The 27422-nt window shown below is 43.4% G+C and overlaps 1 protein-coding gene and 1 long non-coding RNA gene across 4 annotated transcripts; both read right to left on the bottom strand.

Moving 5' to 3' along the window:
* Positions 1-4612: 4612 nt before the first annotated feature.
* LOC133627805 (uncharacterized) lies at positions 4613-6575 on the bottom strand. Its single transcript, XR_009820407.1, has 2 exons — positions 6118-6575; positions 4613-4866 (listed from the first exon to the last, which is right to left on the bottom strand). It is a non-coding gene; the product is annotated as an uncharacterized LOC133627805 (long non-coding RNA).
* Positions 6576-18889: 12314 nt separating this feature from the next.
* Positions 18890-27256, bottom strand: LOC133627788 (HAUS augmin-like complex subunit 8). Of its 3 annotated transcripts, none has more exons than XM_062014906.1 (11): positions 26845-27256; positions 26474-26544; positions 26331-26386; positions 25958-26027; positions 25144-25257; positions 24562-24644; positions 23901-23972; positions 23223-23381; positions 22214-22355; positions 20330-20471; positions 18890-19573 (listed from the first exon to the last, which is right to left on the bottom strand). In XM_062014906.1, exons 1-11 carry the CDS (start codon positions 26883-26885, stop codon positions 19453-19455), a joined length of 1071 nt encoding a protein of 356 aa, XP_061870890.1. In that variant the 5' UTR covers positions 26886-27256; the 3' UTR covers positions 18890-19452. The 3 variants fall into 3 exon arrangements, with proteins under 3 accessions (XP_061870890.1, XP_061870891.1, XP_061870892.1); XM_062014907.1 differs by having other exon boundaries at positions 23901-23969; XM_062014908.1 differs by lacking the exon at positions 25958-26027 and having other exon boundaries at positions 26331-26544; positions 26845-26863.
* Positions 27257-27422: the final 166 nt, after the last annotated feature.

Below are 27422 nucleotides of genomic sequence, written 5' to 3'. Positions count from 1 at the left end.
CTGATGAATGTCCTTAGTAAATTTTATGTGCTGTTAAGGGCTTGTGACAAGTAAAATATTTGAAGGGAAACAGGAAGGAGTCTGAATGTGAAGTCTAAAATTAGTTGATGTGCAGCAAATGCCAGCTTCTGCCTCCCACTTATGAAATTCTTTACTATACACATCTTTGGGTTTTCCCATGCGTTGGAAAGGAGCTTCTTATAAAAAAGGTACTGAAAAAATTGAGATAGCTTTGCAGAATTTCCATCTACAGAAAGAATTCAACAGTGGTGGTTGTGCTGCTGTGTTCCTGAGGTTGCTGTTTCACCTGCTGACCAGTATGGTTTCATTATTCCCTTCTACTCCAGTATTTCTCCTTTTGCTTCCAGCCTTCTCTGCACCTGAATTCAGGCTTGTGCTTCCTTGATGAGCCAAATGGCATCAAATAGATATTTCAATTGCTTAAAAAAATGCTAAGTAATTAGAGATAATACAATTAGAAGGAATCCTTCTAATCATCTGTTCAGACCACTCAACGTAAACAAGAGAGTGTTACGGTACCTAATTAACTGTTCTAATGAAGATGTTCATCTGTAATTGGGGACTGGCTAATTTTCTAAACAGGACCTTAGCAATGACGTCTCATCTTCAGTGCCATTTAACTTTTCGCAGTGTAGGGTAGCTTTCTGGTGATGTTTATGTTTTACACTAGCTTGAATGTTTTTAGCTTTGAATTCCAGCAGTGGCTTGTTCCTCCAGACTGCTGATGGTTGCTAAACTCTAGTCCTCCGTGCAAGGACTTAAACTGATAGCAGTCTCCTCTGTGTGTTTCTAATAGACAAAGCTTCTAGAGTATTTTGCTGTTAGGGAGTATTTTCTATCAGATTTTGTAGTTATTGTTGCCATTCTTACTCAGCTACTTCAGTGAGTTTTGGATATATTCTAGATTGGTCACATACCTTTTGAGTACAAGGATAATGTGGCCACCTAACCTAATACTCATGTGATGTTTTTCTGGGAATAAGGTTCACTGTCATGCTTGTAGTGTTGTATTAGAATGCCATTTTAAAATAATTACTTGCTGTGGTTTTCGAACCTATTTGCGACAGCTGCCATCCCTGTGGTATGGGCTGTTTCTTGGATAAATTCCGTGTTACAGATCTATGAACTGAGCTGAAATTTGTTCAGCATTTGTTTTCTTGCTCCTCTACTAACAAGCTATAGAGTTTATCTGGCTTTTTATTGCTTGCTGCCTTGTTAATCTCTCTGTGATATATTTTTTTATTAGTGACTATTTTATTTCCTTGAGAACCATCATGAAAATGTTTACTTGGTCAGGAATCCAGCCTCACTAGGATTTAATCCTCAGTTGCTTGACGATACAGTCCTTATTACCAGAATTCATTAGGTAACCCACTTAGGATCTGGTCAATGTGTGCTCTTTTGCTTTTATGTTCTAATTTGTCACTTGGAATATTGTTTAGTATGAAGTCAGAGATCTGTCTCTTAGAGCAGTATTATGATCATATTTTATGTCCTTTATAGTAAAATAACAAGTAGTTGGAGACCAGCAGGTTTCCCTCAAAGCTCTGTAATGACTAGGTATTCTCAGACAGAAGAATTTAAGTATCATGTTATTTTTTTCTGGGACTCATGTAGTGCATTTTCAGGTAAATAAACTGGCTAACAAAAGCAGAATTGGTTGAAAGGAATCAACATTAATTGAGTGATACTTTTCCTTAAGTGACTTAGAGAATGTAGAGTTTTTTTTCTTCTTAAAGCCTCATAATGAGTATTGAAAGCCTCATAATCAGTATTAAATAATTCAAAGTAGCCTATCTGTTTGAAGTCATTGTTTGCAAGAGCAGTCTCAAATCTTGATGCTGTTGAAAGCAAGGAAATACTGTCTGGATTTGCTATGTGATTAAAAAAAAGGGCAGTGTTATGCCAACTGACTGTTTACTACTGATGTGATTCTATGCTGAAATCATGTTTCAGCAAGTTACTTCTACTGTAATCTTCCATATCGTTGCTATAGAGTGATGGGTGCCTGCTTCAGCTTCCATCAAGTTGTATGATGACTGCATAATCTAGAAGTCTATATGTAGCATAAATACATTAAGGTTGATGTCTGCATGTTACTTTGTCAGAAATCTGCCCTCTTAAGGTTCAGGGGTCTTTCTCTTTCTTGTTTTTCAGTTATACTCACCTGAGCAGACATTATACCAGCTACTGCCATTGCTGCTTACTGTAACTGGCCTGGGTTTTTTACTGATAGAGAAGAGGCCATCTGTGTTCTCTGGAAAGTGTAATACAGGAGTCTTGAGCAATGTACCAGAGACACCTTGGCAGCTGACACAAGGTGAGGTTAAGAAGTGTATACGAGTAAAGTCAGAGGTCAATACCTAGGTTCAGCTCTTCTATACAGGCAAAAAGTTGGTGCCATATTTTATAGGGTGCTCTTTTGGCAAAAATGCTCGCTGAGGGGACTTCCTCTATCATACAAGACAGTGTTTCTGAAACTAGTTGCTGAGGGGGAAAAAAGGAAGTCTGCACAAGGCTGTCTTCCTTGAACCGGCTCACAGACTTGAGAAGAAAATGGTCACTGGTTTGGGTTTGTTTTTTTTCCCTCTGTGCTTCAGATTCATTCTTCCCCATGAGCAGCAGTCTACTGTAGATTCTGCTGTACATTAAGGTGTTTGAGCTTCTAAAGATTAGGAATGCTTACACTTGCATAATTACTTCAAGATACTTCAGACTTGCTGGCTACTGGTCACTGATAGTTAAAGGAAATGGACGAAGGACATTGAGCGCACTGTTCCACCCTTTGTATGACAGTTATTGCAATAAGCTCTCCTTGGTGAATGAAGAAGGAAATTTAACAAGGGAAAAAAAACCCAATCATTGTCAGAGGGATCATACAGCTTGACCAGAGAAGTGCTGTGGTTTGACTTGCTGTCTGTGGCTTGCTCAGCCTTCCTCTTGATGAGTAGCCGGTAAAAATGGTCCAGCTTGCATAGTAGTATTGTCTGTAATCTAACTATTCAGAGTTCCCTTAAAGCACAGCTTTCTACTCTGAGGCTGTTCATGAGGCAGAACTATGTCATATGTTTCTGTGAAGTGATTCATTACTTGCAGTGGAAGTGGCAGCTAAATACTTCCAACTCTACTGATTTTAATTTTAAATGATTGCTCTCTGTGGCCTTATGCAAGTTCCTGTGCAGTTGTTCAGTAGCAAAAAGCAACTTCATTGGCATTTCTCTGCATCTTTTTTTAATATCTGGCATGTAGGTGTATAATTAGAGCATTTTGTTCTTGAAAAAAAAAATGCAACTGATATTCTGGGTATGCAACTTTACAAACTGTTAAAACAAAGGAGGTACTTCATTTTCCTTTGACTATCCATTGATAAGCTAATAAACTGGTGAGCTAAAGCAATATAAGCAAACCTAGTCCTGGTGATGTGAGTGCACCAAATTGCAGCTGAGACAAAAATCACCCATAAAGGCATAGAATGTTACTAAGTCTGGAGGCTTTTAACTTGGTGGTGAAGAGGAAGTTGACTTCCGTGAGGTTGATGTTAGGTTGAAGTTAGATTGCTGGCCTACATCAAGGATGAAAGGAGGAAAAAGCAATGAGAAAGGGTTACTATTGGAGACTCATGAATGAGGCTCCTGAAACCCAGTGAGGAAAAAGTAGATGTGAAAGGCGTAATGGCTTGTGAATTGAGTGGTTTGGTATCTTGTTAACTGAACTGAAAAGCAGCTGCAGTAAGACTGCATTTACGTTGTTGCCTAAAATTGAAGCTAAAAAACATGTTTGAAGCTTCCTACAGCAAGGATGTGGCTTACACAAGTGAGATTATCAGTCTCTTGTCTGGGTAAATTATGCAAGTTCGAAAAATCACTACAGTGTATAGGGTTAGGAGGAGCTGACAGCAGTATTTGCACTGGTCATCTGTAGACGCTGTTTCCTTGAAGCTGTGTGGGGGCAAATACTGTTCCTGACTTGTACCTTTCATGAAAAGTGGTCAGCTGGGGGAAACTAGGTGATGACTAGATGATCTCTAAAGGTGCCTTCCAACCCCTACCATTCTATGAAACAAACCAAAGTGTGGATCTCAGTGTCAGAACTGTCTTCCTACTTGCATCTATGGACTGCTCCTTCTGTCATAGTTATGGCTTCTCTAAGCTGTCACAGCTGATTTAAGAACTGATCAAATTCTGTTTCTACCTCAAGCTGCTTTTGTAGCTTTGTAGGAGGATTTACGTGGGAGGATGAATAAATGTTTGTGTAGCCAAGTGGTGAATTCAGCCAGGGAAATGATCTGGGTGTAAACTAACCTGGGGAAACAAGGAACTTTCATTTGGACATTTTTCCCAGTTCAGTTTGCTTTGTGGCTGTATGAATGTATGAATGCTTGTGCTACTTTAACAGGGAAGAAAGGATGGCATGGAAATAGAAGGAAAGTGAGAAGAGGATAGATCCTGGGGCAGCTGTCCACTCCTTGGGATATGCTAAGCAGACTGAAATAATATCACTTGTGCATGAATAGTGCGTGTGTTCTTTAATAATTTAACTATTTAATAACTTTATTCTCCCCCCCCCCCAAAATAATACCTTGTCATAAACCTCTTGTACACATTTTCTTTAATGGTGTAAGGACCTGACAGATGAGCTGTGATGGATTAAGCTTTGTTCTTTTCTGTCTCCATTCTTACTCTTGTGAAGGTTGCTTCCTCTTTGGTGTGTACACCAGAATGTGGCATTTGTGCTGCAGTTGCTCAGGGAGCAATACCTGCTGTGGTTGAAAGCAAGTCCCTCATGTTTTCACCAAAACCATCTTAAAATAATTGATACTCACCTTCAGCTTAATTGTTCCTTTATCTAAAAAGAGAGAGAGAGAGTGTGTTATTCTTGCCAAGCTCAGGTACTACCCTTTTAGACATTTGTAGTTGAATGAAACTCCCACATCACGGAGCTGCTGACTGCAACACCCCTTCAGTATGATTTCACCTGAAGTAATTTTCTTGCATTGTGCAAAACTATCTCCAGGGTGAGCAAGTTGGGCCCAGCACAGTTCTCTAAATTAAACTATGTCCACATTTATTCACAGCTTTTGTACAAGGTAAACTACAAAGTGCTTTATGGTTAGAGTACCATCAAGGCTGAGGTTCCAGCACAGAGCATCCTGTACTCATTGAAGTATTTTGCTGTAAAAAGGACATGTTCTCTTTTTGGAGTAGGATAATTCTCAAAACAAACAGTCACAGAATTTATTTTGATGGCTGGATACAGCCATATCTAAGATTTCTCTCTAGCACAGGTTGTCCACATGTGGAAGCATCACCCCCTTTGAATTACTCAACAAGTGTCAGCCAGTTTCAAAGACAAGGGGAGGATGAAACCAGATACAATCTGTTCCAAGAAAGGAAATGGCTTTTATGTAACTCCCAGTTTTTACACAGAAAAGGCTTAAAACATGATGGTTAAAAAGCCTGATTGCCTGAGCCCTGTCTACACTACAGCTTACACCAGTGTGAGCAGTGGAAGAACAGTGCTACTGGGTTTCATTTTCCATAATGTAAACACATTCAGTAGTAAGTTGGACATAATCAAACACTCTCAGTCCTTACAGGACAGAGAAGAATCTGCCTTTAAAACACAACCCCACAAAATATTATCCAACTTATCCAATTCCTCAAACATTACCACATCTTTCAGCAATACTCAGGCCTGAAGATGGAGAGGTTGCATTTCCCACACTCAGCTTAAAACAAAGGTAGGAAATGATGATGATGATGGTGGTGTCATTTTTTTATCCCTTCCCCAGCTGCCCAGGGTCACTCATTCAGATTTCAAAAGAAAGGATATTCACCGTAAAACATTTCAATAGCAGTTATCTGGGGTCTCTGCATGTCTTGAGGTTCCAAAATTATTAGTCTTGGATGTTTGAGATCACACACATCTCAAAATCACAGTAGCACAACCACCTGAGAAGTTTTACTAGATAAGGAATTAATTCATTTGGTTCCAGTTCCATTATCATCTAAAGCAACTCTCCACGAGACTCTGATGTGCTCTCACTGCATCTCAACTTAGAAACTAGTTCTCAAGCTCAGAATTGTAGGAACTTACCCAGAACTGTTCCATGGCTTCGTGACACAGTTTCTCCTTTCACCACTAACTGAATCTGAACTGTTGTCTCCTTGACAGAGTTAAAGATGGTTACACTTATCGCTTCCTCAACACCAGAGCGGAAAACAGAAGGTGCTGCAATCAAATAGCCCCTGAGAAGCAAAATTGGAAGCAGACAGTCAAGAACAGCAACAAGAGTGTGATTCTTATTTGTATGTCACTCTATGCATAACATAAACAACCCTCAGTATTTAAAGGCAGTAATAGTGACCTTTACTGCACACGTTATAAATACATTCATTTATACACTCTGTAGAAACACACTAAACCTGTAACTAACCATAAAAAAGCTGAAGTTCGGGAAAGAATAAAGAGATACCTGAGCCTCCAATAGAGTTTTGTAGATAATGTCTCATTTGGAAAGGACTCAAGATACTTCTAACATTTTTATCTCAGTTACTTTTCATCATTCCCCTTACAGAGTTAACTTGTCACAAAGAAGAGGAGACTCTCAGTGATGATATTCAGCACTTTCTGGATGTCAGACTCACATCAACCTACCACATCTAAACTTCCAATTTCTACAGAAGGAGCTCAGAAACTACAACTACAAGACTGGGCTCAAATTCTAACATGTTTTTGTTCAAACAATTCTATCTTCCAAGTTTAAAAGTGGGCAAAAAGGACTTATTTTAGCTGGCACATACAGAGTTTTAAAGCCACCCCAGACGACCTCCCATCTGCACTACAGTCCTTGTGCTGCTGAATGGAATCTATACCATTCCTGAATGGCACCATGCCATGGACTTGTCAACTCGAAGGATTACAGACTCTGAGCTCTTTGATGCACTGGGCTGTAAGCAACACATTTATATTCTCTTCATGACACACCTTTCTGCTTTTTCTTCAGCCCCAAAGGATTTTTTACATGAGGCAATTCCTCATATGACTCTTGAAGCCCTATTTCTCAGCCCATGCCTTTTTACAGCTCCATGAGACAGTTTGGTTTAGTTCATGATTCATTGTCACTCTGGGATGAAGATGATGATGATTTACAGCCCTTAAATCACCTTTTATCAAATTCCAGCCCCCTGTTTCTCACTCAGCAGGCCTCATTGCCATGGAGATCTCATTACCCCCAAAGGAAGTTCAGATCTCTGTGGCATTTGAGTTTAATTGCACTGGGTATTTACAGATTCAAAACCTTGTGGTTGCCAGGTTTGAAAATTCATCAGAACAATAACAAATAACAACTAAAAGTTACTACTTTGTCTGTAAATTCTTGGTAAGAAAGAAGCTGCAGAGGGAGTACCATCTGCATCCAGGATGAAATGATTAGATTAAAACTGTCAGAGAAGCACAGCACTGCAGTGCCATATGTGAAGCACATGTATTCACATTGTTCTAAACTGCTGTGGCTCTTTCTGAAGCATCAACCCATCGGCACAGATACTGAAATCACTTCATGAGGAGCGTTTGGACATTAAATATTTAACTTGGCAATTTAACAGTTAACTTGACAGTGACTGGACAGATCCTTGAAGCACATTTCACTAACAGCTCTGCCAGATCACACCAAAACTTGGTAGAAAGAGATATTTACTACTAAGCAAATGAAAATAGGCTGTGGGTGGCTCTTCATTAATGCAGCTATTCATGGTGTTGATGGGCTAGAATAAGCCATAGATAAAGGAAAGAAAGCAGCAAACCTTGATCAACGTTAACCTAAACACTCCAGAAGGAGCTGAGGACTCAATTCCTAAAATCCAGAAAGCTTTCCCCGCAGGGAAATGTGACTTTCCACACAAGAATCCTTCACGTGCTCTTACGGAGCAACCATCATTACCTTCAACCATCCCAAACCCAACAGCAGCCCCTGCGCAACACCCCGGATTCCTTAAAGAATTGTTTGCAGAAGAAAGCTTTGCAGCCGCTTGCTGGAGCAGCTAGAGGCAGGTATTTCTCCGGAGACTTTCTTTTCTTCCCCCCTCTCCTTTCTCTGTGCTGTGCACTTTTGCACCGGCGAGCACAAACGTGCTGCTGGGCTCAGGAGCAGCCGCCGCTCGCCTCCCCGACCTCAGCTCCTCGACGTGACTTTCCGCAGGCTTTGTTAAGTAGCTGGGGCAACCACTCCCGGAGCCCCTCGCAGAGAGGAGGGAGGCTCATCCCTTCCTCTCCTTCCCCCATCACCCCTTCCAGGGAGCCCGCCGCAGGCTGCGCGACCTTCTCTGGGTACTTACTGCCTCTCCCGGGGCTGGGCTGCGCTCAGGCTGCAGAGGGTCAGGAGGACCCCCCAGACGCAGCCGGGCTCTTGGCGGGGCATGGTGCTGCGGGGCCCCAGGCCACGGCACTCTCCGAGGCCAGGAGGAGCCTTTTGTTCGCGGCGAGCGCAGCCCGAGCCTCCCCCGCCGCCCCGCTCCCGGGCTCGGCTCCCCGGTGCCTCCGGCCCCCGCCCCCGCCGCGTCCCCGCCCCCGGGCCGCCCCCTCCTGGCCCCGGTGCCCGCTCGGCTGCGGCCCCGGCTCTTTGTCTGCGGCTCCCCGCCTGCTCCTGACGGCGTGCACCGGGGGAGGGGGCCGGGCCCCGCACCTCCGCCTCCCGGCGCCGGGGCTCGGCTTGGCGCTGCCCGCTCCCAGGTGCGCTGCGCGCCCGGCCCCCGCGGGCTCCCGGCTGCAGCCGCCGCTCCTCGCCGCAGCCCCGACAGCCGAGCCCGGCCGGCATCTGCTCCTCAACTGCCGCGCTCAGCAGCACCGGGAGACCATCTGCCCGAGCGCTCTGCCTTCCTCCTCGACGGTGCCACACGCAGACTCCGCAGCTGCGAGAGCTGAGGTGCCTTAAAGCTGCCGTCAAGCCGCACCAGGCCAGAGCAGCCCCTGCGCGCTGCTCCCATCGAGCGAGCTTTTGCACTCCACTGAGCCCCACCAAAGAGCTGCTTTCCAACTGAAAATCCAGTGCCAGGGCTGATGCGACTCCATCCTCCTCTATTCCTAGGCCCTCTCTGTCCATCTCCATCCCTCGGGCCTGACCCGTGGTTACCGGGGTTTGAGACAGGAGGGGGAGCTCTCGACTGCATCAGGCTGAAGAAGGTGAGTCGAGTTGACACAAATGGAGGAAAAGCACACCCAAAGCAAAAGCAAGGATGCAAGGTGACAGAATCAATGCCGTGTCTCACGGAGAGGGATTAAATGCCACATCAAGGAATGATTTCTCCATCCCTTGCCAGAGACAACATGGGCAAGCCAGGATCCCAGGTGTGTGCTTCAGCAGAGCTGCCCTTGCCCCAGCAATAACTGAAAACCCTTAATGTAGGTAGTTTGAACGGATTCTTTCCTCCAATCCTCCACACCTGGCTTAATGTAAACTACCAGGAAAACTGGAAAAAAATATTGAATGCTATTCTTTTCTTTCTCTGTCAGCTCCAGTGTTTGAATCTCAGTTTCATTTCTTCTACCAATCACTGAGCAGCATTTCGTTCAGCAAAAACACAGATTTGTATCCAAAAGGCAGCTCGATTGTTCACCAAAGGCCCTTTCCTCTGGCTTCCAACAGGAAAAACAGCAAATCAAGTTGTTAAAGCTGCCAAATGTGTCAATTACTTTTCACTCTCTTAAAATTATTTCAGTCACCAGCCATTTTATCAGGATCAGTACCAGCAAACATTTGCTGCAAGTCAGTCTCACCCAGAGGAGTGAGGAAGTTTCCCTGACTGCTTCAGCAAATGGACTTCAGAGGCTGATTGGTCCACAGCCAGGAGAGCAACAAAACAGTGCCTCAGGTTTTATCTTGTTTGAAACTTATACTGATTTTAGTATGACTTCTCTTTAGATAAATCACTGACTCCATAGCTTTTTGATAAGTTCAGGTTATCTTCACTAATGGCTGTCACTGCTAGATGTGACTGCATTTCCCTACTTCAGTCTACCTTAAAGCAGCAGCATCATATCATTACTGTGCTGAGGCATAACAAAAGGGAACAGGTTTTATCAAATGAAGGAAAAAATCCCCAAAGAAACTAGGCTATGGCTTTAAAAAGTCTGCCTCACCTGAAAATTCTTTATACCAGGTGACATTCTCAAATCAAAAGGATGATGTGTTTTGCAAGGCTCATCCCAGCTCTTAGGATTGGACACAACACTTAAAAGCCACAGCCACACAAGTTTGGAAGGTTGTAAAGAAATCACCTACATAAACCACTCATCACAGCAACAACCCTTGACTAATTTTTCTCTACAGATCTTGTTTCCAGACTTGTCCTAATTGTCAAGACCAGGGTGGAGAACTAAAGGAGTTTTATTCAATAGAATGATAACAGCAGATTTCTGCTCTCACTACTGAACAAGAAGTTTTTACAGACTGTTCACCACCTTGGGAAAGGCCATTTGGATTTCTTTTCAATGGGATTTTTCTCACTAAAGCTCATCTGTGGGAGGAGCTGCAGAATGACTTGGAGCAGTTTCCAGCCTTTAATATGACGTAAGCTGAATGAATTTTGCTCACTGTTGTGCTATTTAAGCAAAACTGCTCCTCTCTTGCTCACTTCACTGCTCATGTATCTTTACAAAACAACTCTACAGCACCGACCAGGAGACTCTTTCATCTGCCCCAAATCGAGGGCACATGAAAGAAAAGCACAAAGTCAACCAGAGGCCCTCCCAACACATCTTTTCTCTCCATGTGTAAAGTAAATCACCATTCTGTGATTCTGGGATGTATTTTGCTAGATTATGCTTATTAGTTGGACAGGAATGCTCTCCACAAACCCTGCGGTGCTATTCTCTGGGATGATGTCAGGTCAGTTGACATTAGGCTGTTTTTATGTAGAATTAAGCACAATGGCCACCATTCTGTCTTTTTGAGAGCTGTATTTTTCCACAAATGTTTCACTGGAACATTAGTTTTCTTTTTCTCTGTACTAAATGCAACGATGGCACAGCTGAGATCCAACATTTGCTTTTGCCAGCTCTGTTAAGCCTGGGTTGCACTTCTGTTTACAATATTCTTAATAAAATAACTCTGGTTTATAATGCATCTGGGCCTTTGAAACTCAACTAGAAATGGAAATAGCCTGACTCATCTACATTTAAGAGCGTGGATTCTTCCTTACTGCTGGATTCTCCTTCAGCTTATTCAAACTCATTCAGACTCTGGAAGCAGAAAGATCATTTCCCAACCAAACCAGCTAAGCTCTGAGAAGCAACTTAGAAGAGCACATTGAAGTGGGAATGTTGGGGGTTTTTAAAATCAAAATAGCAAAGAGAAAGCAAAATGTGGTGTGTCCAGATTCTTTTTCAGCTTCGTCATATTCTCATATAGAACCACAAAACCCGTATATCTCAGTATTTTCCTGCCTGCAAAGTAGCAATACTGATGTCAGCCTCCTCCCTCAGAGTGATACTTAAAAGCATGTTGGAATCCTTTGATTGAAGACAATAAGGAGGTAAAATGAAAATGGAGCACCTCTGCTGCTGTCATGGTGTGGCAGCCTACAACTCGTGTGCAATACCTCACTAATCTAAACAAGGCCTTTGATAGTAGTCCTGCAGAGATCAGGTATGTTCTGGATGAAACAACACTATGCTTGCAAAAGAACAGTTACCTCTACACCTAATGCATGTCTCTATAGAGCAGACCCACAAACAGCTCCTTATAGACTCCTGCCCAAGATCTAAGGGGTACATACCAAAAAACCCCATAAGGTGCCACTAAACAGCCATTCTGTAGCCATCCACGTTGTATCTCTGAATAAAGCTCTGTGGATAGAGCAGTGACACGATTCAGCAACGAATTCATCACTGCAGCAGAGCACACTTCTAAAATGAAGCTCCAGCACCTTCAGCACAATGCTGTAACAGTTTTGAACACAGACCAGTGTATTTCTACACCTAAGAAATCACAGCTAGAAATTATCATGACATGGCATATGGCCTTTTAACTCATTGTTAACTTTTTTTAAAGGAGAAATTTCTTCCAAATTGAAGAGTTTGTATTTGATGTTTAGTGAGTACAAGAAATACCAGGCAATGATAGTCTCTAAAGACTGCAAACTCATATTCTAATTATGAAAGTATGTGCAATGCTGCAAATAAGGCTAGAACCAGAGATACCATTTCAAACCATTTAGTTACTGAAATGGAATTTTCTGTGCCTGCCAAATGAATCCTATTCAGTGTGATGCAACAGGTGTTGGAATTCCAGCAGCCGCCTGCAACCCACATCTGGTAATAGTTAGGGGTTTAAAGGAAGTTCTGTAAGAACTGCTTATGTATAAAAACTATTCATCAGTCAAATCTGTGAGCCACATTCACCCACCCGTGTGCACAGCACATACTTCACATTTTTATTTCATTAACAACAAAAAAGGTGATTCTGGTCCTCAGGAAATGTCAGGAATGTCAGGCACTTGTCCAGGTGGAAAGCATGCAGGGGGTTGCTGTGGCTCTACTGGTGTGGCAGAAAGGTGAGGGAGGGACTGCAGTTCATTGAAAAAGGTGTGAATGCCTCTGTATTGGTTCTGACAAGGTCTAACTGACAACCTGACCACTTGTACATTCTCATCCTTATTCTGCAGAAACAAGAATTCCCCCACTGTGTCTCATCCACCCTGCAAAGTTAAAACCACCAGCCAGGTATTTGGCAAACAAAACCCAGTTAACACTAAGCTGTAAATGACACCAATTCTTGAGTGCTGTTACCCTCAGCCTCCTTTCACTTTTGTCCCCCTCAACTGCAAATTCCAATCAATATGAGTACTCATAAGAATCAAGTGGTAGGATGAGGATATTAATAATGAGCCTTTGTTAACTGCCTCTGCATGAGTGTTATCACTAACTTCTCACACAAATAACCAGACCTAAAGGCACAGGAGGTAATAATTAAAGACTGTGAGAATACACTTGTAAATGGTGCATGTAAGAAAAGATGCTGCAATAAAAACAAGACTAGCAGTTATTCATGTTTGCATCAAGTTCTGTAAACACTAGATTTCAGCAGAAGGTGAAAAATAAACAACAGACAAGTCCTCAGCTTTAGGGAAGCCAGAATCACTCGTCCCCCTTCCCAATAGAAGTACACTCATGTCAGTCACTACGTACCACCAGCCAAGATTAAGGTCTTAGTTAATTTTTACAGCATTATATTCATGGTAAAAAAACCCACCAAAACCCTACACCCATTGCTTTAACTCTTAGGTTTGTTCTCCCTTTCTGTTTCTGTGACAGCCTCCTTTCTGTTAGTCATAGATATCTGATATAGAAACTGATAACTGAAAGAAGTGTCCCACCAGCCTGGCCATCCTACTGCAAGCTTACCAGCAATGATGATGTCTTTAACAGAAATGACATCAGTCCAGAGACAAAGCGGTAGAAACAAGACTGATCCTGCCTCCTGGGAATACAAGCATCTGTAGAACAAAATTACAAGGATCATTAAAGAGCCCACTGAAATTAAGAATGTATTCTGAGTAGCATATCACATGATAATGATATCAAGGATGGAATTATTACCTAGTTGTGTCAAAAATACTTATTAATCACCTACAGAACGGGAGAGGCTGATCTTTCACAGTAATGTAACATTTTAATTCCTTACAAAATGACTTCAAAAGTCCTAAGAAATCATTCATCTGGTCAGATGCTCACTTAGAACAGAGCACTGTGCTTAATGAGACAGCTGTCAGTAAGGAATTACTTTCCAGTTTTCTTTTCAGCCTCTACATATGACTGATGCAACAGAGGTTTGTGCATAGTCTGGTGTTTTATACAGAAGTAAGGGATCTAGAAAGGTTGTGACGTCTCCATACCTGAGAGTGATTGAAAATTCAACTGGACACTTTTATAACTAGGAAAAGGAGAGGTAGAGGTAGGAAGGGGTAGAGGTGTCCTTTTACCATACAAACCATATTAAGGTGAGCAATTGGATCTTATTCAGTTATGTCAAGACAAGTTTCTCAAAACAAAGAGTTCAAGGCTCTCGACATCTTTGGGTACTTTGGCCTGTACAGACACTGCCTATGCTCTGCCCACGATACACTGAAGTTGTGGAAGTGTACTGACATCACTTTACACTCCAACTAATAAGCTTCATCCTGGTTTAGCAGAGGATCAGTGATGCACTCCTAGAGTTGCTCGATACCATTTAACTTCCTGAAATACTGTCTAAAAAGTTCTGAAGAAATACACACCAAAACCTCACAGCTGAAAAGTGCCACACAGAGAATATAATCACGGGTAGTAGTCCTGAAAACTCTATTGTTCAATCACGTTTAACTTCCCATCCCCACATAGAATAGATATTAAACCAAGGAATTAAGTTTTGATATCCTACAGGTCATCTCCAAGTACACATTATCTGTAAAAACAAAAGTTCCATCTTGAGAGGCAGCTGACATTTGCTCCCCTACCATAGGACATTTAAGATCTTGAAATAGCAGGAAACTTGAGAGCTCTTGCATACACATTATCACAGGAATACTTTAAAAGAAACTCATCATTTTGAGACTATTCTGCAAAACTTATCCTCCATCCCCGTGCTTGCTTTACAGACCACACACAAATGCACTGGAAGAAACAACTGAAAATCATTCCTGAGAGTTGAACAGGAATGTAAGCACTGGAAATGCTCTTAATCAGTGTGGGTCAGTGGTGCCTTTCAGAGCTGTTCCATCTTCTGTTGCTGTGGAGCTCTTCTCATGTCCTGAAAATCACAGTCCAGCCAGTAGTTTTGTTTATCACATTCAGTATGAGTTTCCAGATCTCTGACAGAGGGATGTCTGCTCCAAGGCAGGGAAGGCTGCAGTAATCCCAGAAGTTCTCATTAGCCTAACATGCAGAAATATCTGCTGGGGCCATGAGCTGCTTACTTGCTGCTGATGAGCAAGGATTCAGCTCCATTTGAAGCTAGTGTGAACAAGGAACTGTAGATTTGGGAGTAATGGTGAAGAGACAAGTGAGGCTTCAGCTATAGTGTGCCAGAGGCAAGAGAGATGCTCCTTCCTGTTGATTCCTGCTGACCCTATGGCAGAGAGCAGAAGAATTACAGTAAAAAAGGCTTTATCTCAGTCCTCTCGAGCTGGTGGTGGGCAAACAGTCAGGCAACACCAGTGCAACTGGAGAGCATGTGGTCAGAGCTCCCCAAGAAAGAAAAGAATGCAGGCAGTGCAAACTTAGCTTAACATGATCTTTGCCAACTGCTTTTCAGACCATTAGAGTTTTGCAGGAGGTAAATGCATTTCAGTGCTTCTCCCTTCCCACCCAGGCACTCAGCTGCCTCATTTCACAATTGCTTTCAGTTTTTGGAAGAGGAAAAAAAGCCCCTCAACCCACCACCTTAGGAGACAAGAAAGTTAACAATTACTCAATAAGAACTCTGGCCTAAAATATGAATGCTTAGGTAACACACAGTGCCCAAGTTCAGAGAGAACAAAACTGAATGGACATTAATACAAGTTACAGAAGGGAGAACATTGATAACTCTAGGTTCTGAAAAGAGCCCTTAAGTTGTTTAGGATTCCAACTGATTCAGAGCATGTGATGTTTTCAGAAAACAAGAGGAAAATACAAAATAACTGGTGTCACATCTGTTTAGCTCCTGCTCCAGTGATTCTGTGGTTCTTTGTTGTTGTTGGTACAGTGATAAATACAGCAGCATCTAATTCTGTGGTTGTTTCAAGGTGGAGGATCCTAAACCAGTTCTGCAAAGAGCCAAACCAGAATTACTTAGAAAGAATATTCAAGAAGATCAAGATGGAAAGGGATCAGTTCAAAATAGTTTAAAACCCTTTCCTGGAGGGCCAGGCTGCTTCACCTAACACTTGTTCTTGCGTTTATACAAAAAATGATTACAAGTGGCCAACTTAAAAGAGAAGAATGGCATAACCCTCAAATCAATGCCTACAATTCTTCTGAAACAATGAGTGCACACCCCCAAGAGCTTTATTGTTTTGCACATTCAGTTGTCAGGACTGGCCTTTTGCCTCAGGCTTGCAGTGCAGACAATGACTGCCACCTGCAGCACTGGGGACAAACTATGGCCCCAAAGGATTTAGCCTGTACCTGTGATCACTGCAAGCAGAACCTTTCTCACCACCCTTCTCCAGGAACAGAACAGCATTCCACTTCACTTTGCAAGGAAAATTTGTGTTGCTGTCTGTGATTTAAGTAGCATTTGGAGGTGTATATATACACACACACACACACACACACACACATACAAGAGTATCTCAGTGGTAGAAAGTCACTTGAGTAAAATTTACAAGTACTTCTTTAATAATTTTTAGACCAGCAATGAGGTTTCCCATAAACAAATCTGACTTGGAAGACATTCTGACTTGTGCCTGTGCAGAGACAGAATTATCAAGACACTATAAACTTGATTTTCATTTCATCCCTACACTCTCATATTTAAGATGCCTCTTAACTTCCTTAGCCTCAGAATGACACACAATAAGCAAGTTAAACTCAGGAAAAACAGTTTGACTAGCAGTTCCACTACATAGGAGTCTTTCTATTCAAATGTTCATCTACCAAAAAGAAACAATCTAAATTTGCAGCTAACCTATGACATGACTGCTTAGCAAAGTTCCCCATCCAGTGGCCAATGTCGTCGGTGCAGCTCACGTTTCTGGCTCAGAACACGACCCTGCTGCGTGCAACACTTGGCAATGACAGAATGAATGGCTGGACATGGAGAACTATTAGTTGCAGGTCATTTAACACCTGTAAGGGAGCAGAAACAACAGATGAATCACTTTAAACAACTCATTGCTCTCCTAGTGGCTCGTGGATAAGTTGATGTGGAAAAAAAGAGATTTAATATGATATACTATACATTTTAGCTACAAGAAAGGAGACAGGCAGCAAAGCTGGTGAAGGATCTGGAGAATTGGTCTTATGAGGAGCAGCTGAGGATGTTTAACCTAGAGAAAAGGAGTCTGAGAAGACACATGATGACTCTCTACAACTCCCTGGAGGGGAGTTGTAGTCTGGTGGAGGTTGGTCTCTTCTCTCCAGTAATGAACGACAGCACATGAAATGGATTTAAGTTGCGCCAGGGGAGGTTTATATTGGACATGAGGAAGCACATTTTCACTAAGAGGGTTATTAAGCTTTGGAATGGGCTGCCCATGGAGGTGGTGGAGTCACCATCCCTGGAGATATTCAAAAGGGATATGAGGGATATGGTTTAGTGATAGGCTTGGCAGTGTGAAGTGACTGCCTGAACTTGATGATCTTAAAAGGTCTTTTCCAAACATAAGAATTCTGTGACATCACTGGGATTTTTCCCCTTCCCCAGCCCTTCTCAAAGGTTTAACAAACTCCTAATGGGTAGTTTGTTATATATTGACTTCTTATCCAGTGTGCTGCACACACCTTACACATCCAGTTACTATAGGTCAATGTACTCCTATTTTTTTAATAAAAGGAGGCAAGAATCTAGTTACACCCTTAGTAATACCAGGAAGAAAGTGAATTGCACTGCAACGAGTGCAAGGAGAATGTTCCCAGCATTTTCTGAGCAGGCCAGAAATCTTTATAGACACACAGAGCTTAAGCTAGAAATGTACCACTATGCAGACAACACCAAGCAAATGCTTTGAAAGAACCATCGCAGAAAGAGGTTCCATAGGTAAAAAAGAAACCAATACAGGACACAATATGTCTTTGAGAGGAACACATTCCATCTACAAACCTGGAAAGCAGTCTGGAAAGGCCTGCCACATATGGCCCAGGTGTTCTTAGCAGAGCAGTCACTCCCAGGCACTTACTCAGTAGCTAGCTTTAAGGTTTCTCTGCACATTCACGCTCTTCTGGCCTCAGCACGTTGGCTGCCAGTGGCCAATGGCTTGTGTCACGTGAAGGTTGAGCTTGACTAGTCTGTCAGGAGCTGCTGCTGGGGACTTTCACTGAAAACTGCTTCAAAAGTCAAGCATTAGAATTTATGAGAAATTAGGAAGGTGACAGATATCACAGATTGGACACTGCTGTTGATAAACACACTGCAGTTGTGCTAATATATGATCAAAATGGCAGCAATGCTTGTCCTGGGGATTGTCACCTAGACAAAAAGCATGATTCTTACCAAGGTGTCCCTGGCTTGGGTGAGGAAGAAGAGTACAGTCCATCACCTGCCTCACCTGGGTCTTCAGTCTCTTTGGTCCTGCTGCATCTCTCTGAAGCAGCAGAGCAAAAGCATTCAAAACACTAAAAAGGCTAAAAAGCCAAAAAACCTCTCCTCTCCCCTAGGGACTTTGACTTCTCTGTTCATCCCTGGGGTGACATTTGACATGATTTGGGTGGAGAGTTGAGGAACAGTTATTTCTGGTTTAGCACATCCCTCTTTTTGCTCATTTTCATCGTCAGGGGTGTCACAGGGGTGCTAACCTGAGTATCCATTGCATGGCTCATGCAGTTCTCTCACTCTGGGCACCTGTGGCCTTGCTGAAACTGTTTGGAAGCTGCTTTTCTCTCAATCCCAGCATTTGCAGCCAAAACAGAACCATCTTGCCTCCACAAGGCTTCCTCACTCGGCTACTTTTCAGGCTGATCTCTCAAGGCCTCCACCTCCCAGCTCTGCATCACAGAAGCAGGTACTGGCAGTTTTAACCCTTTGAGTGCGATTCCCACAGCTTGCCATTAGCACCTGTTAGTGCCTGCAAGTCCATCACTGCATATCTACAATCATAGAATGGTAGTGTAGTATTAGCCCTATGTAAGCCCAGATGGAAACAAAAGCTTCTGTAGTAGAACAGGGAAGATATTCTGGCATGAAGGCTAGAGATAAAGCAGTGGAAAGTAATCTTTATTATTAAAGAGAATAAAGTCCTTAAAAAGAAGATGGCAGGTTACTACAAAAACATTGATGGTTTTAATAATTCATTTCCAAGACAATCAGCCACAAAGTTAACAAAGTTTTCACTTGGTGGAAGTGACCAGGCTCTTTCTGATCCACTGGCGTTCTCGTACACTGCCCTCTAAAGAATGCTACTTGGGAAAAAGATGGAAATCAGTCTGAAAAGTCTAAATCAGTCTTGGAGCTACTTCCAAGAAAGGCAAACAAGAACTTTAAGAATACATAGGTCATATTTGCCAAGAAAATACTTTCAGTGTTGTCAAAGCAGAAGGTGTCAAAGAAATTTGCACTCAAAAAGGAGGTCTCCTTATGGGCAGAATGCAGAAGAAAACTCCCTTTATTTTAGGAAGCACACATGCTTACAGTGCTCACACAGCCTAAAAATGTTGGTAAGTTGTATGACTGACTGAAAATTGGACAAGTTGTATGTTCACACAGAAGCATGGTCTCGTTGCTTTAGAACCCGCTCGTTTGTCAAACAAGACACAAACTTAGCCGAAGTACCAGTCTCTTACAACATCTGGTCCATGCTGCTCTTCACATTTTCTTTGGTTACACAGAGAAACTTCTTTACTAACTTCAAACGCCAGGTTCTGCACTTGTGTGGAGCTCCTGGAATAAATGAAGCTAAATCAGTTACTCTAAAGGATAACAACTTCTGCTGAACCCCAAAGGCTATGGACATTTGACACCTGGACATTTGTATCATTCTCCTACCATGGAGCCACAAGAAAAACTGTCATATATATTATCTACCCAAAGGCTAAAATTTGGTGAAGGGAAGTCTGCAGCAGGGGGAGATGCTTTATGGTCTATTAATCTTCAAAGTTTTTACCTGTCATCTATTATAGCGAAATGAAGGAAGGGAGGAAAGGAAATAGATCATGCTTCATCTCTTCCTCCTGCTCTCAGTGATACTTTGTATTTGTTGACTCAATACTTAAGGAAAAAACCTTTTCTGTGCACCCTGTCACTTCTAAAGGGTGATACATTTCCATGGTTATTATTTAAGACACACTGCTTCCAGTTTGCCTTTCTGTCTCCTGCAGTTCTCATCTCCTATATACTTGCACTTTCCCAGGGCTATTCTTGGCCATTGAAATTCTCAGTGGAAGTGTCAGGGAATGGCACACAAAACTTGGCCAATTAGAAGAAACAAACAAAATGAAAAGTCCAAACGTCTTTCCTTTGACAGTAGGTAGGGTAGGGATGGAAATACAGATGCCCACTACAGACAGAACTAAACTCGGTGTTGTTCCCTCAGTTAATCCTCTTCCAAGACACATTCTACACACGGTCTGGCAAAACTATGGATTTTCCTCCCAACATTTAGCCAATAAGTCTTTTCACCTGATTCGCTGTAAATACCTTTGAATCTCTTGATCCAGTTTCTGAGAGACTTCTTTAAGGTCTTTCAGTACCCCAAACACTTGTGTGCTTTCTTCTGAGTAGCGTGGCATAATTTCTGCCAGAAGTTCCTGTGTGACAGTTAACTCCTTCTGCAGGCCATCTACAATATCAGATGGTAAAGATCTCATTCAAAAATACAGGCAGTGGCATCAACTCATACAAGATTACTTAACAGCCAAATATCCACAGAAACAAGTGAACTAGGTAATGAAAGCTACTGTTTGTTCAGCTTTCACAATCACCCCAAGAGAAAACTGGGAAAGCTAAGTTATTTTTAGCTATGGAGACTAACAGCAGCAAAACCAGGGGACAGACCTGCTGGAGAGCAGCTCCAGGAGAGAGACCTGGGAGTCCAGGTTGACAGCAAATTAAACGTGAGCAGCAATGTGAGCTCGTGGCCAAGAAAGCCAATGGCATCCTGGGGCATCAGGAACAGTGTGGGCAGCAGGTCAAGGGAGGTTCTGCTGCCCCTCTACTCTGTGCTGGGGAGGCCTCATCTGCAGTCCAGTGCCCAGTTCTGGGCTCCCCAGCTCAAGCGGGAAAGAGAACTGCTGGAGAGAGCCCAGCAAGATGCTGAGGGGACTGGAGCATCTTCCTTCTGAGGAAAGGCTGTGGGATCTGGGGCTGTTCAGTCTGGAGAAGAGGAGACTGAGGGGGGAGCTCATTCATATTGACAAGTATCTAACTGCTGGGTGTCAGGAGGTTGGGGCAACACTTTTTTTTCTGTTGTCTCCAGTGACAGGACAAGGGGTGATGGAAAGAATCTGGAACACAAACAGTTCCACTTGAGGAAAAACTGTTTCAGTGTTTGAGTGAGGGAGCCCTGGCCCAGGCTGCCCAGGGAGGCTGTGGAGGCTCCTTCTTGGGATGTTTCCAAACCCACCTGGACACGTTCCTGTGTGACCTGATCTAGGTGGGAGCTGCTTTGGCAGGGGGGCTGGACTGGATGAGCTCTAAAAGTCCCTTCCAACCCCCACTGTACAGCGATTCTACGAGCAGCCTAATAAAATTGCTAATCAAATTTTCATTTAGAATATGTAAAAGACTTTCACATGACAAATGCAAGAGAAAAGCATATTTTATACATCCAAATTTCCCTGGCCACTTACATACATTGCTTTTTGCATATAATCCCAAAATGGAACTGATCCAGTCCTTTCCTTCAGCATTCACCAACCAAAAATAAGTATTTCTTTCAATCTTCCTTACAAAAAAACCAAGTTCTTCAATAAATCTCCTCCATTTGTTTTAAAGTGTAAGCAAGATCGTTGTAGATGGTTTAAGAATCTCATTACTAGCAGATCAGCAGTTTAAAGATATCTTTTTTGTCCAGACTTCAATACAGAACACAAGTACTCATTTATCAAACAAGCACTCTCTGGCTCAAGATATCCCAGGGCACATTTAAACTCTAGTTGTACAGGAAATGTGAGCACGTCTACCCACGTGACTTTATCTCTCAAACACAGAAACAAAAAGAGATCACAGTATGTTTGTAACTCTATAACTTGCTCACTCATTAGGAACTAGAAAGGAAGAGGAATGCCACAAATAGGTAAAACACACACTTTCTTTAGCAATTTTCTGCATGAAAGCTGCCCCAGTTTAGACAGTTTTTCCTGCTGCAAGATAAAAACCTTGTTCAGGTGTGGTTTAGTGGTTAAACAGAGACAAAAATTACTCACAGCAAAACATGTGACTACTGCTGCAGCCCAGTGTCCATACAAGCTGTAAGAGCACATAAATTCCTGCAGTGGCCAGAGAGCCAGCATACCACAAAAAGCTAGCATATCACAAAATCGCTATTTTTTATAAGAAGTTTGATGAATCCAATTGCCATACCAAGGTATGTTTGTGCATCTCCTTCTATGTGAATATTCCTGATGGGTAATTTATGTCTAGCGGCATCCAGCGAAGTAGCAAAGTTTTTATATTGCTCCTTAAACTGTTCACAAACAGCAACAAGGGGGGAAAGTACATCCATCTGAAAGAGAGGCACAAATAGTTTATAAAAAACTCCAAGTACCGCTCTGAAATGCTCATTTACAGAAGAATTTGAGAAGTTTGTGGTAGGATACTCCTCTAATGCTGCTTACTAGATTTTCCTCTACCACCCCAAAATGTCTATGTCAAAACCAATTTCCTTGTTACTGCTGTTGAGAGCTATTAGCAATAGATCAGGTGAAGTGTACTATACATGACACTACAGTTAAGAGTGTATTCATCAGAACACTGAAGTCTTGTTGAATTTTTGCAATGCATATTTATTAAAAGCAAACCTAAGATCAGTTCTGAACATTTGTTATTCCCAAAGAACTACCTTTTAATGTGATGCAACAGAACTAACAAAACACTGACAAAGAGGGGAAGACTTAGCTTCTAAGATCACCTGTTACCAAGAACTTAATTAGAAACTTGCCTTCTTACAATCAGGCCACAACTATCGCTAATGTATAAAAATAAATCAAAGTACAGATGTCCACCTCTCATCTAAAGGTCAACATCTCAAGCTCTAGCTATAACTGTCATTGCCCAGCAGCAGGGTGTTCACATGGCTTAAGACACTTGCAGAGCTTGTAAAGTACTCTGGTGATCAGTGCACTACTGCTGCCCCTTGCAGCTCTAACTTCTCCTTGCCTATGTACACGACACAACCAAGAAAGTGACAAAAGGTCTGTGTTTAGGTTACTAGGAAACATTTCGTGCTACAAGAAGTCAATCTTTATTTTAAGATGCATAAAACCACGTCCCAGGAGACAAGAGAAGCAGAAGAATCTTCTCTGGATAAAGGACTACTTCCTAAGTGAGCTTGTTTCAATAGAGAAGAGGTCCAGACTGTAATAAAGCCTACCTGTTTGTCTAATGCTTCCTCTAGTCTCTGCTCTCTCTCTTTGAGTAGAATTTCACGCTTCAGCTCCCAGAGCTTCTCCTGCTGTCTCTCCTTTTCTTCACATAACCTTAACAAGTTCTCTTCTGTTTTTTTCTCCAGCTCAGCAAGATTTTTTTCTGCCTATTACACACACACACACAAAATATTAACTCAAGTAACACTAGTCTAAGTTACTCTGAATAAACAAGTGTAAGGACCAGACCAGATCAAAGAGCTGCAGTTAAGGAAGCAAAGACCTCATGCAATAAGCACAGGACATTATAGTTAGTGCCCCCTCCATCATCTTCCCTCAACCTCCCAAATGATTTTTGTAAAGGAAAACCAGACATAAAAAGCACTGAGTGAACAAAGAGCAAAAAGTCATTGCTACAACCATGAACCCAACCAAACGCTCTCCTTCAGTCTTCTCAAGACTTCTGCATACCCCTGCTTTGTGAAGAACAAGACCCAGCTTCATAAACTGGCACTGCATTCACTCTAAGAGAGTTTTCAAAGCAAGGAAAATGGTTTTACAAGCATAAACATAGAAAGTCACAAAAATCTAACTGTTACAGGTCAGAAAGCATAGACAAGGCATTAAACAGTTCCTCAATATCAAGTTCTTCCGTCTGAAATACCAAATACTTGACTGACTCTCACCTTTATTCTTAGGTAAGTTAAAAGCAGTGTCAGAGACTCCAGCTCTTCAATCACAACATCATCATTTCCCTTCTAGAAAGAAAAGAACATACTAGAGCAAATTTGGTATTTCAACAATTATTCTTCTAATGTTCAAACAAATCACTGAAAGTTCCATTTGTGCCCAGAATCATCATCGAGTCATCAACAACAGTCTGCTCCAAAGAAGGCTGGGTTATTAAACAATGCACATTCAATACACCTCTGTGCTTCACCCTTTTCTGTAACATTCTCAGCACATTTTTTCAGTGCTAGGTTGAACAAGATCTGCACTTTGAGTCAGGTTGAATCAATGTTGGTTTTCTGAGTAAAAAGGTCAGAAAATATTGAAAGATCTGATCTAATTAACAAGTAGGACAGAAACACAAGAAGAATACACTTGAGGAGATGCTACAAGTGGAGCAGGTTCTTTACCACAGGGAATGGAAGCAAAACTTCAGTCAGTGTTAAGACATCTGATAAACAAGAACATCACCAGCAACACAACAGACATAGCCTCTGACTTCTTCCAGAGGGCTTCAGCTGATTCCAGGACCCCAAAGTTGTTATGGAGATTAAAGATAAACAGAGAACCTTCATTTCACACATTTCAAAAGACACACATGAAAGCAGTGAGACTCACCTTTTTTGCTCGGCTTTTACGTGTCCCAGTAGCTCCTTTGCAAACAGGTTTTGAATGATGAGTCTCTTCACAAGCACTTTTATCTGTGTTGCAACAGAAAAGTTATTGCCCTCTTCTACCAAAGTATACAGGGTGGAACAACACACCATCAGGTCCTTCACATGCAAAGACAACTTCAAGATTATTATGTGTGCTCTGCTTCTGAGTCTGATGACACGAGATGTGCATCGTGGGAGCATTAAGCTGCAAGTGACAGTTACAGATCCCAGGGAAACAACTGGCCAAAGGGCTGATAATCTGACACTCATCTGTCACAGGAACAAAGAATGGAGAGCACTTTGTTCTTGAAAACTCAATGCTAAACAAAAAGAACCGAGCACCCAGACAATTAAATAAAACAGATGATTAAAATTAAACTCCAAAGGTCTTAATAGCTCTGCTTAAGGACACTTGCAACAACATTCAACTTCCCTTCAGAAGTCCTTTCATGAATCTAGAAGAACAGAAGGTTACTTATCATCAAGTCATGGCACAGACATGAAAAATAATAAACCTGGAACCTGAGTATGAGTGGAAGCTTACCAGTAACAGGTGAAAGATCAAGCTCTGGTCGACTACTTTTATCTTCATCTAATAAAGTGGATTGCAAGTCACCTTTCTCAAAACTGCTTTGGTTTAATGAGCCAGGGACACGACCTGAAGAAAGAAGCTGTTGTCAGACTAAAAGAATTAGAGTAGATTCTGCACAAAGTCACAATTCTGTGTGCTTTCACTAATATTTGGGCACCTTACACAAGCTTCTACATATTTTGTCTCTCTCTCTCTCATTTGCTTCCTCCCTTACTTATCTCAAGATAAGGTGGCTCAGAATGTTATCCTCTGAAACATTTCACAGCTCAACAACAGAGAATAATGTTATTAACTCAGGATTTTCAAGTCACCTGGAGAAAAGTTTTGTTAGAAAATTCTTTTGTGACTCTTGCAAAAGAAACAAAAATGGACTGTCCTGCAGCCAGAGATTCTCAGTCATTTACTCTTGGTTTACTGAAAAGATTAAATAGAAAAGCTGGGTAACTGTGAGGGCACAGTGAAAGCAGAGTTCAAAGTCTTGTGCAGGAGGCAAGAAATAAGGTTAGACAACCCAAAGACTTCATCACAAAACAGTCTCCTATCAGAACATTAACTTTCTATCAGAAGATTCAAAGGAGACTTCAATGCACTTGAGTTTACACCTCTTAATCCCACATCATTTATTAATTCCCTCTGTATCCAGATGCGAGTAAAACAAAAGATCATCTTGTAGCAGCATTTTAGAGTTCTTCAGGGTACCATCAAGTTCTTAAGGGCTGGAAATAAATACACAAAAGAAGAGCTCTTAAATTCTGGTAATACCTACCAGCCGAAGCGCCACGTTTCCGAGGCACTGATCTGGGTTTAGTGGCAGCGGATGTTTTAGCAGTGGATGTCTAAAAAGAATGTACTGAATTACCCTGACAATCAAGAAATGAGTAAGACTGAATATCATTGTCACCGGCAATCTATATTCACTCCGACTTGAACGCTGACAATAAACAACTACAGGCCCAGCTCGTCTTGTTGCTTCGCAAGTCACCTCGAGCTGCCATCCCAGACTGCATCCAGCGCTACACCACGACTCGCTCCGAACCGCGGCGGGTGCTGGTATCGCTTCGGTCTCGCTGCCACACGCCCCAGCCGCCCCTCGCACCATTTCTGACCCCGCGGAGCGCCCCCGAGAGTCGTCCAACTACCTTCTCGCCGTCCTTCTGAAAGCACTGCAGATAGCGCGACTTCACGACCCGTCCTCCTGAGGAAGAAGCGGCGAGAGCTCAGCCGGGCCCGCCGCCCCGCCTCGCCCCTCAGGCGGACCGCGCTCGCCATTCCGCCCAGGTACCTTTCGGCTCCGTCTCGGACACTCGTCCGCTCGCCCCCCTGGCGCTGCGGTTGGGGGCCTGCCCGGACATCCTGCAAACACAAAGCAGTAGACGACAGCGGGCGCAGACGGGGAGCGAGGAGCCGGCCGGCGGGCCGCTACCCCGCTCTCACGCCGCCGCCTCGGCCGCCATCGCGTTCGAACCGCCGCGCGCGCAGCGCCGGCCCCCGCGCGCCCCCTGGCGGCGCGGAGCAGGGACACGAGCCCGGCCGGGCCGCAGGGTCACGGCCCGGGCACGGAGCCCTCCCGCCCCGGCACAGCCCCGCCACGCTCCCCTCGGCGCCAGGGCAAAGCGCGAAGCGACGGGCTGACAACGCCTAAACGTGACTGACCTCGCCGGTTTCGCCTCAGGTCTTGGGCGGGAGGTGGCCATGCTCTGCAGACTCAGCTGACGAACGGCAAGAACGCTACGGGAGGGAATTTCTGCGCCGCCCCACTGAGCTACGGAATCGCTGGAAAAGCGGCAGCGACACCACCGCCTCTGCAGCGGGAGCCCTCACGGTGCCAGGAGGCGACGCTCCCGGCCAGGAACGGCACCGGTGTAGTTTGGTTTTGACAGGAACCTGGCCACTCCCTCTTCCCGCCGCAGGGCCCAGCCCCCGGCTCCCGACATCACCCTTTCCCGAGCCGCGCAGGGAGCCACAGGCGGGGGCGCAGGTCGGGCCGGGCCGGGGCGAGCCCGGCGCCTCCTCCCGCAGCTCCAGGCGGTGCTTTGCGCCTCCCGGCCTGGCGCGGGGCTGCGCGCATGCGCAGTGCGCTCGAGGCGCTGAATGGGCGCCGCCCTGCCTCCCTGTACCCGGAAGTGGCGAGCGGGGCCTGTGGCGGGCGGCGGCGTTAGTCGCTACCGTTTGACACGGCGGCTGAGGTAAAACAGAGGCGGAGCGCGCCCCTGGGCATCCAGGTTCCTTCT

Source organism: Colius striatus, chromosome 25 (genome assembly GCF_028858725.1).
Source record: "Colius striatus isolate bColStr4 chromosome 25, bColStr4.1.hap1, whole genome shotgun sequence".
NCBI lineage: Eukaryota > Metazoa > Chordata > Aves > Coliiformes > Coliidae > Colius > Colius striatus.
Note: the sequence above shows the minus strand (reverse complement) of the source record. Positions and strands in the feature narration are given on the sequence as shown.

Bases quoted from the DNA above. Each gene is read 5' to 3' on its own strand.
- LOC133627788 (XM_062014906.1), bottom strand. From the start codon at position 26,885: ATGGCCACCTCCCGCCCAAGACCTGAGGCGAAACCGGCGAG. The intron at 25,258-25,957 runs GTAGGTATTACC...TTCTTTCTTCAG, and splicing joins GAAACGTGGCGCTTCGGCTG to GTCGTGTCCCTGGCTCATTA. The intron at 24,645-25,143 runs GTAAGCTTCCAC...GTTGCAACACAG, and splicing joins TGATCTTTCACCTGTTACTG to ATAAAAGTGCTTGTGAAGAG.